This window comes from Amphiura filiformis, chromosome 3 (assembly GCF_039555335.1).
Source record: "Amphiura filiformis chromosome 3, Afil_fr2py, whole genome shotgun sequence".
NCBI lineage: Eukaryota > Metazoa > Echinodermata > Ophiuroidea > Amphilepidida > Amphiuridae > Amphiura > Amphiura filiformis.
In genome coordinates this window covers 715,556-731,623 of record NC_092630.1, presented here as the reverse complement: position 1 = coordinate 731,623, position 16,068 = coordinate 715,556, and the positions used below count along the sequence as shown (strand labels likewise).

General features: G+C 37.1%; 1 protein-coding gene across 1 annotated transcript; it reads right to left on the bottom strand.

Annotated features, from left to right (window-relative positions):
• Nucleotides 1-3,558: 3,558 nt before the first annotated feature.
• On the bottom strand, nucleotides 3,559-15,904 carry LOC140147821 (N-acyl-phosphatidylethanolamine-hydrolyzing phospholipase D-like). The gene is made up of 6 exons (XM_072169575.1): nucleotides 15,807-15,904; nucleotides 11,078-11,311; nucleotides 10,170-10,651; nucleotides 8,663-8,818; nucleotides 7,738-7,852; nucleotides 3,559-3,747 (listed from the first exon to the last, which is right to left on the bottom strand). The coding sequence occupies exons 2-6, from the start codon at nucleotides 11,279-11,281 to the stop codon at nucleotides 3,640-3,642; spliced, it is 1,065 nt and encodes a 354-aa protein (XP_072025676.1). The 5' UTR covers nucleotides 11,282-11,311; nucleotides 15,807-15,904; the 3' UTR covers nucleotides 3,559-3,639.
• Nucleotides 15,905-16,068: the final 164 nt, after the last annotated feature.

The following is a 16,068-nucleotide window of genomic DNA, read 5'->3' as shown; positions in this document are numbered from 1 at the left end:
TATAAATTTCAGCTCAATTGGAGCATTTTCGGTTAAAATGACCTTTTTTGACCCCTGAGACCCCTTGGATGACCTCTGATGTTAGGAAATATTTATTATATTCTTTACTCCTTCCTCTTTCATGTGACACCACTTGGGGGGTTCATACCTTCGTGGCATTTAAATATATGTCCATTTCAGACCAAATGGTTGGTAAGGAAGTAAGTAAGTAAGCAAGTAAGTAACATACACTAATATAGGCTGATACCATTTCATGGTTCAGCAAAAAAAATATTACTGCATATGATGGAACTTGCGGTAATTGTGCGCAGCACCCGAATCAAAAGGTACTTGTGAATTCCTGGGGGTACTTGAATTTCTGTCAACTGGGTGTGTGGTTCAAACTGCTAAACCCTTATCCATTTCTAATGGTTGTTCATAATTAGTTTTTCCTAAAAGAGGAGACGGAGAGGAGCCCCCCAAAAAAGGCAAGAGATTTTTGGTGTATGTCAACAGGTAGGGGGCACAAGATTTTGCCACTCAGGCTTTTAAATAAAACACTCTTAAAAGGTTTTTTTTAATAGAAAAACAGTTCAGTTTCCCAGTCGGAGCTTTAGATATCAAAAGCACTATCAATGATATCAGAAAATGTTAAATTTGAAAATGTCCGGTACATTCCTTCAATTTAAGCCATTCCTAAACTAGAGCGATAACCGCACCATAGCTGAACCATGTGGCTTCGGCAGTATTGCATTTAAATTTCAGCTCAATTGAAGCATTTTGAAAACTTGACATTTGACCCCTTTATTGCCCCTTAATGACCTTAAATGTATTTTAAAATATTTTAAACATGTTTATAGAATGTCATAAGGATCATTGCTGTAAAATTTCAGCTCAATCGGAGCATTTTGGAAAACTTGACCTTTGACCCCTTTATGACCCCTTAATGACCTTAAATGAATCTTAAAATGTTTTTAAAATGTTTAGAATGTCATAAGGATCATTGCATATAAATTTCAGCTCAATTGGAACATTTTGAAAAACTTGACCTTTGACCCCTTTATGACCCCTTAATGACCTTAAATGAATTTTAAAATATTTTAAAAATGTTTACAATGTCATAAGGATCATTGCATTTAAATTTCAGCTCAATTGGAGCATTTTGGAAACCTTGAACTTTGACCCCTTTATGACCTTAAATAACTTTTAAATGTTTTAAACATGTTTAGAATGTCATAAGGATCATTGCATTTAAATTTAAGCTCAATCGGAGCATTTTTGGTTAAAATGACCTTTTTTGACCCCTGTGACCCTGGATGACCTCTGACGTTTGGAAATATTTTTATTATATTCTTTATGTTTTCCTCTTTCATGTGACACCACTCATGGGGTCATACCTTCGTGGCATTTAGAGATATGTCCATTTCAGACCAAATGGTTAGTCAGTTAGTAAGTAAGCTAGTAAGCTAGTAAGTAACATTCACTCATATAGGCTGATACCATTTCATGGTTCAGCAAAAATATTTTAGGTCACCACTGATAGTTCCTTGATAGAAGGTCACTTGTGACAACTGAGCTCTTCAAGTCAAGTATATGCCAAGTAAAGACAGTGGCCGTGCCAGGTATTTTTTTTTTTGGGGAATTGGGGTAAAGTGAATTTCAGGGGGCAAAATCTTGGCCAAATTGGGTTTTTTTTTGGGGGTTACTGGGGGAAGTGGGGGGGGCCAAGACTTTCTCACTGGGGGAATTTCCCAGTGCACCCCCATGGTGACGCCACTGAGTAGAGTTGTGCAAACATGTGTCTAGAGGTGCCAGAGATACTCAGTGCCTTTACCAAGAGCTATCAAATTTAATTCACTTTAAAATACATACAAAACAAACTTATCATGATTTGAAATTAACAAAGTTTATTGCACATAACTATGGTCAATTTTCAACAGTTTACAATCACTGTTATTGCATTTTAATGCTTTATTTTCATATGTGACACAATCTGGTCCATGGGGGCAAAAGGCGGCAAATTTGAAACTGAGATAAAGGTAAAAATAAGGAGAAAAAAACAATAAAATACATAAGAAAATAGACATCAGAAAACTTCATAACTTTAGAACCAAGTATGCTAGACCTTTGGAGTTTTCAGTAAATGATAGCCTATTGTATGTATAAGGTAATGATTACAGTAACTCAATTTTCAAAAATGCCTCCTTTGGCCCTCCGCCATGGACCAGATGGCGTCACATATTGCATATTAATTTTTTTGTGCGCTTGTAATTAGTCAAGTCATATCAATGAGATATCAAACAACATCCTTGTTCTAGGTGTCAAGAAAAAGGGATACCAATATTATTTTACTCCTACCATGATCTTTTTAATTAATTAAAGATTAAATTTTACTCACATCATACATAAATATAATAAAATTTGAACTGATATATATAATAATATTTGAATATAAAATTGATAATAAGGCAATGAAAAAAAAAACCTGTTCTAATGGCGGATATGGACTTGCTAAGTATTGGAAGAGGCTAGCTAAACCCCTAAAAAAAATCAAAACAGAAATCTTGAAAAATTAAAAACTAATCGGGAAATCTTTTGCAACCACACTTTTAAAAGTTTTGGAATTTTTTCCAAAACATTTCTGTCAAAATCAATCCACTTCAGCAAAAAACAGGTATTTTATTTAAAAAAACAACCCAAAATAAAATCTGGGTTGGTTGGGTCCATAAAACGGGGTTTTTTTTTCACCACCTTATGAATAACAAAATTATTACAATTTTTGTATTGACATAATTTGCAAATATTTACACTTTCAGACAGGTGTGTATTTGTATAAGAGACCATTCACAAACACTGAATGCTGATGCAAAAAAATCTCATCGCAAAATTTTTTCAGGGCCCCCTTTTACAGACCTTAAAAATGTCAAGGCCCCCCCTTTTTGACATGAAAATTATGGGTCAACCCCATAGAAAAGCATATAAACTCAATTTTTCCAGGAAAATTTGTGGTCATTTTTTCAGCCCCCCCCCCCTTTGGAGGGTCAAAAATTTTCAGGGTCCCTCCTTTTTGCATCAGCCCCCCTAACATCACTTCAGCAATTCTGCTGTTGGGTTTTATGCAACATGTTTTAATGCTACAGATATTTTTTTATCAATTGCATGCAGTAGCGGCACCAGACATTTTTATCGGGGGAATGGGGGAAATGAATTTGTGGGGGGGACAATCAACACATTTTTAGTATGCAAAATTGCTGCAAAAGTGAAAAGTTTTATAATTTTGGGTTTTTGGTGGGGGGGCATCTGAGTAATGCAGTAGTTGTAACTGGGGGTACATCCCTCATGGTGCTGTCACCATACAAAACTGCAAATTAGAGGTCATACATCATTAATTGCTCTAGAGAAAATGTGGCATAAAATGAGGGTAGGTATGAAGTAAAATGAGTTTAATTTCCTACCAAACAACATATTTATTTGTGGGCACCTGACATTGACAACAAGGATTTAAATTAGGGCACTTTGTTGCATGCATAGTGGGGTGTTTAAAACTGATTGCTTTACTATAAAAAAATTCCCCTCTCCTATTATAAAATTTCACATAAATCTCTCCTCATTATTGGTTGTGCGATTTGAAAAGATATGAAAGACGTAATTTATATTTATCTACTCAATGTGCCATGTTTCTCCATGTTTCTTTGTGCAGAAATCTTCAGCAGGTAGTCCAGCTTCTTCCATGCATTCCTTGATTTCTGTTAAAGGCGAGAGGTAATGCTGAAACAAATAAAATTACACAATATAGCCATGTTAATGCATAGAATATAAGATGATTCAAGTTTGTATTTTTCTTTTTAAAAATCCATCTTGATTGTTCAAATGGCAATGCTCCAAAAATTCATAGTATAATTAAAAAATTTGGTGACAAACATGGATTTTGTTCATGTTTCTTTGTAATTTGCCCCAAAGTTGATTAATGCCCGAGAAGCTCATCTCAGGTCTAACATAGGGTGTAAAAATGCAATTAATTATTATTATTATGCAAAGTTTCAAGTTGAGGTGCACCCTTTCCTCAAATTGTCAACTCAACTTTTTCTTGTTGGGTTGCCATTCTGAAGAAGAGTTGATAGCCGTTGATAATAAAGAACCCATTAAAGAGAAAAAAGTTTGCTAGGTAATCTTTTGTGTGGATTTCCTTGCAATATGAATGATGAAATTTAAAAGAGATACATTTTTTAAAAATACACACCTAGATTAACTTTTGAGATATGAGCAGATGGAATTCGCACAGAACAAAACAAACCTTACCAGTCAATGAATTTTGAAAAAAGCAGGTGTGCTATAAATCGCACTCCTGGAAATAGTCAGGCGAGCTACAGGTGTGCTGTTAATTGCACTCGGTAAGGATTTTAGGTGTGCTATCATTTGCACTCGGTAAGAAGTTTAGGTGGGCTATTTGAATTATTGCACTTGATATTCAGATAAGAAGAATTGGTGTTGAATGTGAGACTACAATGTATAGGTGGGCAATCAAACTTCTTACCAAGTTAAAATTATGCAAATTTCCCAGCACTGCCCCACGCACCCACTGCATGACATCACGTGCACAGAACTGACGAATCGTAAAGCGTGGGATCGGTGAAATTTTGTAAAATTTGGTAAGAAACACCTCATGCATATTGTCCGTCTCCGTTGAAAAACTGGATCCTCCGCAGTAAAATCCACTTGAAATAAGCTTCCAGCAAAGTCAGACAAAATATACCATGTCCAACAAAAAATTATAACCAAAATTACAGATAAATGAAATTTGAGTAAAGTCATCGAAATTTTTGCTCGTTTGACGCCAGAAAAAAGTCAATTTTCAAACGGCAATATTTTCCGAACGGAACCATTGATTTTCATTCCGTCTTTGCCAGGACCCAGCAGCCATCTTGAATATATATGAATATGTATATATCTGAGCCCAGTAAGGTCAAAAATTCATTCATAAAACCATGTCGGGTTAATTGCAACGATTCTGATCGGCCGAATAAGACCACGTGTTTGTGACGTGTTGGGTTCATGAATATTTAATGAGCAGCACGCTCCTGCCTGACACGGTAAAAAAAGACAACGGGGATCACCAAAAGTCCGATGCTATGCACTTTGCATGCTTAGTGGTGCCTGGCGTGCTAACTGGCTCCTTTTTTTCTAACTTTTGTACAGCGTGAATGGGGGTAGTTCGTTCGTGGGATGGGCTTACTCAAACAACTCAAACACCAAACTTTGGTGTCTGCCTCGGTTTTTTTCAAACCCCATTACATCATTAAGCTTGTAGGTTTTCCATGTCTTATACTGAACCCACTTGTTCTTTTTGTCCGCCATGAATCCACGATGAGTAGTATAAACTGATATTTCTATCGGCAAACCTCGGTACAATTTTATCATAGCGCTACACTCACCGCTGACAGATCGCACGTGTGTAGGTCATGTCAAAATATTAAATCAGCCTTGTTCAGCTTCTAAATAATTATATAGTTCAGTTGAATGCATAAACATTACCTCATTTACTACGGTGGGCAATGGCATGTCACGGCTTTGTTGTGACATGAACAGCACGTTATCATATTTCGATAGCGTGACCTCACAAGTAAGGTCAGCTAATTTACATATTTTAATATTTTAAAAATTGTCAAAAACGGCCAATCAGCGAGTAGAAAAGATATTGTTTGGGTCGTCACTTTTGTAAAGGCCATGACATCGATTTGTTTTATGCAAATCACTTTCGGGAACCGCTGCAACTTTGGAAACCCCTTCAGGTGACAAGGTGCGCTATAAATCGCACTCGGTAAAGTGATTTAAGGTGGGCTCTATGCGGGCGATCGCACTCGCATGCGCCTTAAAATGCATTGACTGCCTTACATTGTATTTTCAAGCTGCACAATACCCAGCAAACACAAAACATTTTATATAAAGGGTATCATCAATAACATTCAGAAAACATTTTTAAAAGCATAATGTATAACATTCCAAATAAGGGCTGTGCAATAATTATGAGCCCCGGGGGAAGGGGGTAAAATTTCAAGTGACATGCCAAAAAATTGGTCGCCCTTCCACCCTGCCAAAAATTGGCCCATTTGGGATGGCATGCAGTCAGGTGATTTAATAACAGTCATGATTTGATGGTTACGGTTCGCTATCTCTAAGGTTCGCTATCTCTAAGGTTCGCTATCTCTAAGGTTCGTTATCACTAATTACGAAAAAGGTCCGCTATACCTAAGGTTCGATATCACTAATTTTGAAAAAGGTTCGGTATTTCTAAGGTTCGATATCACTAATTTTAAATAAGGTTCGCTATCTCTAATTTTAAATAAGGTCCGCTATCACTAATTTATTGAAGGTTCGCTATCTCTAAGGTTCGCTATCATTAATTTAAAATAAGGTCCGCTATCTCTAATTTTAACAATCCCGGTATCCCTAAGGTTCGCTATCTCTAAGTTTAGATAAGGTCCGCTATCTCTAAGGTTCGCTATCTCTAAGGTTCGCTATCACTAATTTCAAATAAGGTTCGCTATCTCTAATTTTAAATAAGGTTCGCTATCTCTAATTTTAAATAAGGTTAAGCTATCTCTAATTTCAAATAAGGTTAATATCTCTAATTTCAAATAAGGTTCGCTATAGCGGTCCTTATTTAAAATTAGAGATAGCGGACCTTATTTGAAATTAGAGATAGCGGACCTTATTTAAAATTAGAGATAGTGGACCTTATTTAAGATTAGTGATAACGAACCTTAGGTATAGCGAACCTTAATCTAAATTAGTGATAACGAACCTTAGAGATAGCGAACCTTAATTAATTAGGGATAGCTAACCTTAAACAAAATTAGTGATAGCGAACCTTAGGTATAGCTTAACCTTTATTGGAATTAGTGATATCAAACCTTAGAGATAGCGAACCTTCAATAAATTAGTGATAGCGGACCTTATTCAAAATTAGTGATAGCGAACCTTATTTTAAATTAGTGATAGCGAACCTTATTTAAAATTAGTGATATCGAACCTTAGAACTAACGAACCTTATTCTAAATTAGTGATATCGAACCTTAGAAGTAGCGGACCTTTTTTTAGGTATAGCGAACCTGTTTCTCTATTAGAGATAGCGGGATTCTGATCTCCATAGACTTTACACGTTAGTGATAGCGAACCTTAGAGATAGCGAACCTTAGAGATAGCGGACCTTAGAGATAGCGGGATGTCACCGATTTGATACATTGTATTCTTTAATATTATTTATACTTGGAATCTTGTTTCATCCCAGGCCTACAACCCAGGGTCTTAGCTAGCCACCCGTCTGGCCGTCATTTTAGACAGCCAGTTTGCTCCTGGGACGGGCAAAATTAATGCCTTTGACAGATGCTGTATCATAAATTGTATGTTTTGAGAAGCTTTGACCTCTTTAGTAGACCAGGTTTGTAGAACAAGGCCATATCAGCACATATTTGAACTCTTTGAACCCCCAATGGGCTATAGATGTCTGGTAAATGTTTTAAAGGTCAAATTAGGACAGGCAATTTTATTGAATGACGGGCAACCCTCAATTTCTAGCTAAGACCCTGCTACAACCTATTGAGTGGGGTAAGAGCATGCAACCTGGGCATGCAACACATGGGTCACCTTCACTAAATCACTGCAGAAGCCAGGATGATTAGGTTAATAGGAATTTATCATCTTGTGTTCACTCAAAACGCATTTAAAGTATAAATTTAAGGCATATTATAGCCACTTTACCTCATGGCCCAATTTGAAAGTTCCCCAGTGTATTCCCAGTGACTTCTTGGCCCGGACATCCTGATGTATCTGAACAGCTTCTGCAACACTGCAATGCCGATTTTTCTTAAACCACCTAAAAAGAACAGAACATTAACCAATTATTACCATGAGGTTTTGTTTGATCTGTTGGACTCAACAGCAAACTTCATACAAAGTTGCTTTGTGCTTTTTCACCACGACTGAATTGCTGGTAGCCTTTGCGCAATTGCTATCAGCATTAACCAAAAATTTATTCCTTGAGCACTAAGTGTGACTGCTTGTTTAATATCATTTATATGAGCATGATACATTATGTTATAAACAGTGTTACTGTACTCGGACAACACAAGAATATTCAAATTTTAAAACTATAAAAATATGTAAGCCCAAAGATCCAAATCATAGAACTCTGAAACTTATATTAGCTTAGGCCTAAAAAAGTTGTTTGATTAGCGTAACCCGACCTACCCTACAAATAGGCCTGACCCTGATTTTTTTCTTTTTTTTCCCAAAAAAAGTTTTAAAAAAATAAAATCAATTAAATTAAAAAAGAAAAGAAAAAAAAAAAAAGTTCCAAGGCCTTCATCAAACGCAATTTACAGCTTTAAAAGTAAAAAATCCTAACTACCCTAATTTTCTTTTATGTTACGCAAATCAAACATTTTTTTAGGCTTTGTTGTCAAAACCATGACGAAATCTATTTAAAACAAAACCAAGTTAAAGTTTGGGCTAGGTTTTAAATAAGGTATACACCCAAGAGCTGCACTGTATGCCCTGTGAGTATTCACCATTCTCACAATAATCACAAGGTGTATGACAAGAGTTGGTATAAGCACCAAAGTTGGTACACATAATCAGAAACATATCAATATTATACCAAAATTCTTTTAAAGAAAGTACCTACCTTGGTTCTGTTGCACCTACTGGAATAGCGGCCACATCAAAAGGACCATAGTGCTGTCCTATTTCCTGAAAAGCTCTGCAATAGGCTGTATCACCAGCAAAGAAGAAGCTGTGATTTGGTCCTTTTACAACCCAACTGCCCCAAAGAACCTTGAATCTGTAAAGTAATGAGTACAAAATCAGTGTCAGACTTTGTTATATTCCTGCACAGGCAGGGGAAATTGGAAACGGCAGGTGACAGAAGTTACAGTGCGCTATGTTAAAAGTTTGAAAGGTTGAATAAGGTTCACTATAATCAAATCTATTAAGGGCTCATATTGAAATTCCCTTACACAGGAAGGTGTGCGCCATCCTGCAGCTTTCCTGTGCTAGCCTTCTTTTGTTAAAATCCTGGGCAGGGTGTATCACTGATGCATATAATCCATCCGTTTTATGACTGAGCTTTCCTGAGGCGCGCGCTTAGCGAGGGGAATCCTGCCTTCTTTCTGTGTGAAAACGTGGTAGGGTATTTCAATATGAGCTCTAAACTAGTGGCATCTACAGGTTTTGAAAAGTTGGGGGTCTTGATCCCCTTTCTTCGCTTGCTGTAATTGGTAACCCCAAATTCCCTCCCCCCAACTGGATGTATTCCAACCAACAGACAATTTTTTTTTGGGGGGAGCACCCCCTTGCCTATATCACTGTATTATTACCCAACACTACCTTAAACCTAAACATAACAAACCTTATTGTATATTTGACACAGCCAATTTCATTGTATATTTGACATAGCGAACCTTATTTTTTTGACAAAGTGAACCTTCAACATAGCAGGCAGACACTATGAAAGGTATGTACAAGGGGGTATCCAAAAGTTTATCAGTGTAATCACTGGTCCTTATGTACATTATGGTCCAAAAATGGTCTCATAAGTATGTTTACTCTCTTTACAGGTGGCGCTAGATGGGCAGTAGGCACATAACCTTTTCATAAAAATAAGATCCTCCTCTTTCTTGAGTTTCTTCACTGTGGCCGCATCATCTGTAAGTGATGGATATCCACTTCTTGGCTCATCTGTGAGGGACATGTGGCAAACTAGGAAATTCCTTTTTCAAAAAGCAACAGTGCCATATGATGGGAAATCATCACCGTAGATTGCTTTCATTTCATTGATAGATTTTCTGAGCATAGGCCTAACCCTTCAAATGCAGGAACTTAATCATGCTGCGTGCCTCAATTTTCACCATCTTGCAGGTTATGCGCCTACTGCCCATCTAGCGCCACCTGTAAAAAAGTAAGCATACTTATGAGATCATTTTTGGACCATAATGTACATACATGTAAGGACCAGTGATTACACTGACAAAATTTCATCGATATATATAGCTCCTTCACTTCTGGGTGATTTCAAAAACTTTTGGATACCCCCTCGTAGTCAGTATAATCTTCACAACCTTTGTTTAAATTACATGTCAACTCATTCATAATTCTCTCTTGAAGATAAAATGGGGTAAAATAAGTGCACTTACTTGTCAAAGGCTGTTCTCTGGCTCAAATGTTGCGTTGGCGTAAAAGCGAAAGTTATACCAGGTTGACCATCTATATGTGCCTCCTCCCACCAGTCTAACTCCGTCACAGTCTCACATCCTGCAGCTTTCATCCATTCACCTAACTTCAGCGGTACAAACCAGTGGAGATTTTTACCAAACTTTTTGTTCAGTTCACAGACCGTCGGATAACTGAGGTGATCAAAATGGGAATGACTTATTACAACAGCATCGATTTTAGGTAGTTCATCTACTTTCAGAGGGACGCCTCTGTATCTTTTTACACCAAGCCAAGTTGTGGGTCCGCACCTGTCTGTGAAGATTGGATCCGTCAAGATAGATATGCCATCAAATTGCACTAGTACTGTAGCATGTCCAATCCATGTTACACGGATTCCTGATGCAGGAGGATTGCTGATTTGGTTTGTATCTGGTCTCACAATAGGTAATGTTTCATCAAGGATCTGCAAACAAGCAAAATCACTATATTATTGTTTCTAACACTTAACTACGGGAAAGAACAAACACAGCAATTTTTAAATTAAAATTCATTTAAAGCATATTAACTCTTATTGTTTCAGATTTATTCGAGAAAAGTTACAGATTGTGTATAAATTAATAAAAAATCAAGACCGCAATAATAATATCAAATACAGTGTACGGCAGGGTCAGAATTTTGTTTCATAGTGCTAGAATCAATCTTGATTCTTGCAAAATAAATCTGCGGGAATCATTTGATCCTTGCCAATCAACTTCTGTGTACACTACAAAAGTTTGCGAGAATCAACCTTGATTCGTGCGAATCTGTTTACGGGAATCTTTGCGAGAATCGATTAGTGGATTCTCGCCGAAATTCTGACCCTGGTACGGTATGTACATGTATAACTTACAGCCTGGGATGGGATTCTTGAAATTTTCTCTTTGATGAGCATTTTCAAACCAGAAGAGTAAATGTTTTCATCCTCTGACCAGGTGTCCCATGGATTCCAGAAACGACCACTTCTAAAGACTGATTTGGTTTTTGCATTGTCATTTTGAGAATCCTGAGAATCGGCAGCTGGTGGATCTTTGCTGAGTGATTCCGCAGTTGCCATGATGTATCTTCTTAAAATATTCACCTATATCTGTGGAAGATAAACATGAATAAATTAATGATTTGCAACAATGTTACATAGCTTGTGGCACTTGAGCAAGGATAGGGAATGGTGCCGGACAGTCCCCTTCTTGATAGGGGAAACAGCTGCCCTAATTCTAGTATAATGACTCTTCCTGAACATGCAAATTGCTTGCAGAGTATACAGAAAGGTGAATAACTGAATATAAATGGCCTATTATTGTTGGGAAATAGGTCAACAAACTTCAAAGTCAGCTATTTACTGCCTAAAATCAAAATGATAATAAATTCATTTCTGGCTTGGGCAGAAAAACAGTGGGAATAGTAATATCACAAGCCAGGAAATACTTGTAAACATTAAAAATATTGATATGTCTACTTGGTAAAATACTGGTTAGGCAATCCTTTATATTTCAGAAATATTAAATTATGTAAATAAATTAATAAAAATCAATTTAGTTTATGTTTTTAAATTAAAAGCAAACAGATGTTCATAATTTTTATCAAATAATTTCAACACATTTAGCAAATCAGCTACTAATTAGCCTATACCGTCTCTAATCGGTAACTGTTGAATGTGTGTCTATGATATTGGTAAGAAGTTATTTTTTTATTTCGCTTCCAAATAAAAACATAACCCTTCTCATCTACCAACACACTTTTACTTCTTTATTGTTTTTAACTATCTAAAGATGTATAAAGTGTATTACTTATTTATTAACGTTTGAAATGCACTTTTATTAGAATTTCCCAGTATTTCCCTGTCTTTCACTTTTTTCACTGAGTGGTAATTGGCAAAAATCAGTATTAACCTTCTTGGTAGTTTATCTTCGAATATTGACAATGATTGTGACCAAGAAATCAACAGCTATAATCATGACAAGATGAGTCAGAACATTACAGGATTAGGTACAATCATCAATCATGTTAAAATTGTCACATAACTTTTTCTTTTTCCAGTTTGGGAACTATCACAAAAGGACATTTTCCTGAGGATATATGATAAATAGAATCACACATCACACATATTATGGTGTGTGTGTGTGGGGGGGGGGTAAATTTTACTTTTTACATTGAAGCCGATTTCTTCACAAAAAGTGTCCACATTTTGGAAAATCCACACGCCTGGTTGTCATTAATTACTCCTGCCCACCCCGTAAATTATGTTCCCTGATTTGAGGGCAAAAATAAATTAAATTTCCCACCCAGTAAATTATCCTTATTTACCTCCCTGATGCATATACGTACATGGGCTGTTTCACAATCAGGGTACACAAGTGGGTTTCACGAGGGTGCAAAATCTGAGTGTCTTAATGTGATTGTTTTACATGTTAAAGTGGTTTAAATATATCAAATTTTCAATTTCTAACAATTATTTAGCCACTTAACCACTATTTTTTTTCAAATATTATTTTTTAATTGGCTATATGAAGAAAAATGGCCAAATACCAAAGTTAACAAACAGCATTACAATGATTTGATGCTGCCTTTTTTCAACTCCAAAGCTGTATAATATTATTGCTGACAAATATAGCTTTCAAATGATATACAGATTGCATTATTTAAACATCAATTTTTCGCAGAATCATGTTAACTGATGGAAATGGTTCAAATATTGAATTTGACTAAGACTTAGAGAAGTTACTTGCAAGTTTACCAAAACAAGTAAAATCTACATAAATATGCATTTACTCAGTCATTAATATATGACTATCATTTGAAGACTGAGTAAATGATACATCCTCCGGGCCGCGCCGGGAAGCAGTTTCCGACAACAGCTTGGGTTTATTAGTGCAGAGATTATCTTTTAAACCTTTTGAAGCTGGCATAGATTTGAAAGACGAATAAAGACTTGGCGCTTGCCCCAGAAGAATGTCAAAGGTAATATTAAAACACAAATTTTGTGTATTCTGCTCCCCACAATATTGGTCTTATGAACAATAGCTGCTATCGACTATGTGACCATTTTTCTCCAACGTGGCAGTGATGTCAATGCACAGAGGTAGCTCTCGCACGCAAATGTGGCATTTTCAAGTGCGTGTCTGACTGCATGTGTACGCCAGCGTTTCGGGCAAATGCTAGCCCTAGAACTCTGGCCATAGTATCCGTTTATACTCCCACTAGGGCCAGAGGCACTTACATTGAAAAATTTGTTGGGAATGCTTGAACGATCCAGTACAAAAAATGAAAGCATTTCAATCAAACCAATACAAATGTGTGTCAGGTCACTAATTAACATGATAAAACCCACTGGAGAACACACAATCGCCGGTCATTTCTAGAGATGCATTTATACCAAACCTAAATCGCATACATCGCCATCGTATTTGCCTGCTGAGAATGAGCATGATTCGTTGTTTTTTAAAAGTGACACATAGGCCTATATTGACACCCGCTGTCGGTCAACGTTCTCTAGAATTGCACACATAACTTGTGCAGTTAACGACAATGATTCAGTCTGATGATGAGTAACCCATGGGTATAAACACAGCTTTACACAATGACTAATTTACATAGGCACAAAAGACCGTGTTCATGTACCGTTACTCAGCCAAACAAGTAGTGGAAGTGGCTGAGAGCAGCAAGCACCTTGGTGTAGAAAGAAACAACCACTCTTCAAATAAAGCAGTAATCCAGGATAGGACTCTGACGGGGAGACGCACCACTTATGCTCTCATGGGAGCTGGATTGCATGGCCTTAATGGGATTAACCCCAAGCTTTCTTGGAAATTGATTCACACTTATGTGGAACCACGCTATCTCTATGGAATGGAAATCATGAACCTAACATTGGCTGACTTGAAAGTATTGACAACTTTCCAGAAGAAGATATTGAAGCAAATTCAACACCTGCCAGAGAAGACTGCAGATGAAGCGGTATACCTTCTTCTTGGTGCACTTCCAGTTGAAGCCAGAATTGAGCTTAATCAGCTTACACTGTTCCTGATGACTATAACCGGTCAATCTATTGAGTGGGAGATTGCTGAAAGACAACTGGCAATGAAAGACTTGAAATCAAAGAGCTGGTTCATAGGTGTGAACAAACTACTTCATAAATATGATCTCCCAAGTGCTCATGACTTGATCATCAGTCCTCCATCAAAAGCAATGTGGAAGAATGCGACCCATTCTGCAGTAACTACATTCTGGAATGATAAGCTGAGAATTGGAGCCACAAGAAAGTCCTCTCTGAAATATCTCAACACTGCATACTGCGGCATCGGTTTAACCCACCCAACATGGGAAAATGTGGAATGTAACCAGAGAGATGTCTACAGAGCTACCATCAAGACAAAACTACTGACTGGTACTTACATGTACAACCTACAGGGCAATCGTGCCAAATTTAACCAATTCAACATTGACCCAACTTGCCTGCTGTGTAATAAAGAGGCTGAAACCAGGGAGCACTTTCTTGTCTGCTGCACAGCCCTTCACAAACAGAGAGACCCCTTTGTCAAGCAGCTAAAAGCTCAGTGCGAAAGTCTGTATCCGGGTAGCTGGTCACTAACTGCTGAATCTAACACAGCACTTACTCAACTCATTCTTGATCCAACCCGCTTTGCCTGCTATCCCAACCTGCATGCTCACACTGAACCCATCTCAAGACTACTTGTGTACAGACTTCATGTCACAAGATCTGCTATCATCGCTGCTCTGCCTGCCTAATGACTTTGTGAAACTCCTAATTTTGACTTTTAACTACATAAAAGGACTTGTATATACAATATGACTTTTTACAGAATTGATTTTCTGGTGCTCCTAATGCAAAGGAGGGAATTACGTCAACCAACCAACCATGGCAGAGTAGGTCCCGGATGTTCGGTATGTACATGTTCCTATCTCCTCAACGTTATACCTTTCCAACAAGGAAAGAGATACGAAAAGCGAACGTCTAGCGAATGCTAGCAATTTGAAGCCGATTTCTGTCAGTCCTAACATTGATAGAGCTGGATCTATTATTTTGCGAGACATGGAGACTAAGTCTAAGAATCTAGAGCTATCTAGGTTACATTACAAAGTAACTAATGGGGCGAAGAAATTCATTATTTTAATTTAGTTGATGACGGTCACCCTTGAAACACATGAACAAGTGAAACATGTAATATAATTAACATGATTTATTTATGATTTCAATTTTCAGACGTCAAAAACAACGGTCAGGCGCAGTTAAAAAGGGTGGCACGCCAATGTACGTGTTCAATGCATGGGAGCCCGTGCTATTATACTAATAATGTCCTAATGATAAATGAAGATACTGAGTTACAGTTACTGGAACTATAAAATCATACTACATCATCATTCATGAATCATGATCATGACATGCATGTTATGCATGCATGATATTATTGAATATATATTGATGATGATGATGTTTTATAAACTTACTCCGGCTGGACTGGCAATTCAAAGATGACACATATTACGTACCTAAGCATGCTAAACTCCATGCATACCTCACGCTGATTATAAAGAAAGACATAAACGTTAGCTAGGCTACTTACCAAAGGGAACAAGAATTATTGCTTTGTCATTGTTGTGTTTTTGTATTTTTTTTTTCCTTTTTCCTCTCTGATATTGACAGCCTGTCACCCTTGGAGCAGACGACAAAATGAACTTTGACCCGAGTTTATCTGTTGATACGTCATTACTCCACTGGAAAAGCAAAACAACAAGCGACAGAATCAGCTGAAGTATAAGATGTCTCCACACTTTAACCCCAGAATTCTGCAAAATTTGAGCTTGCCAAGAGAGGATCGTGTAATA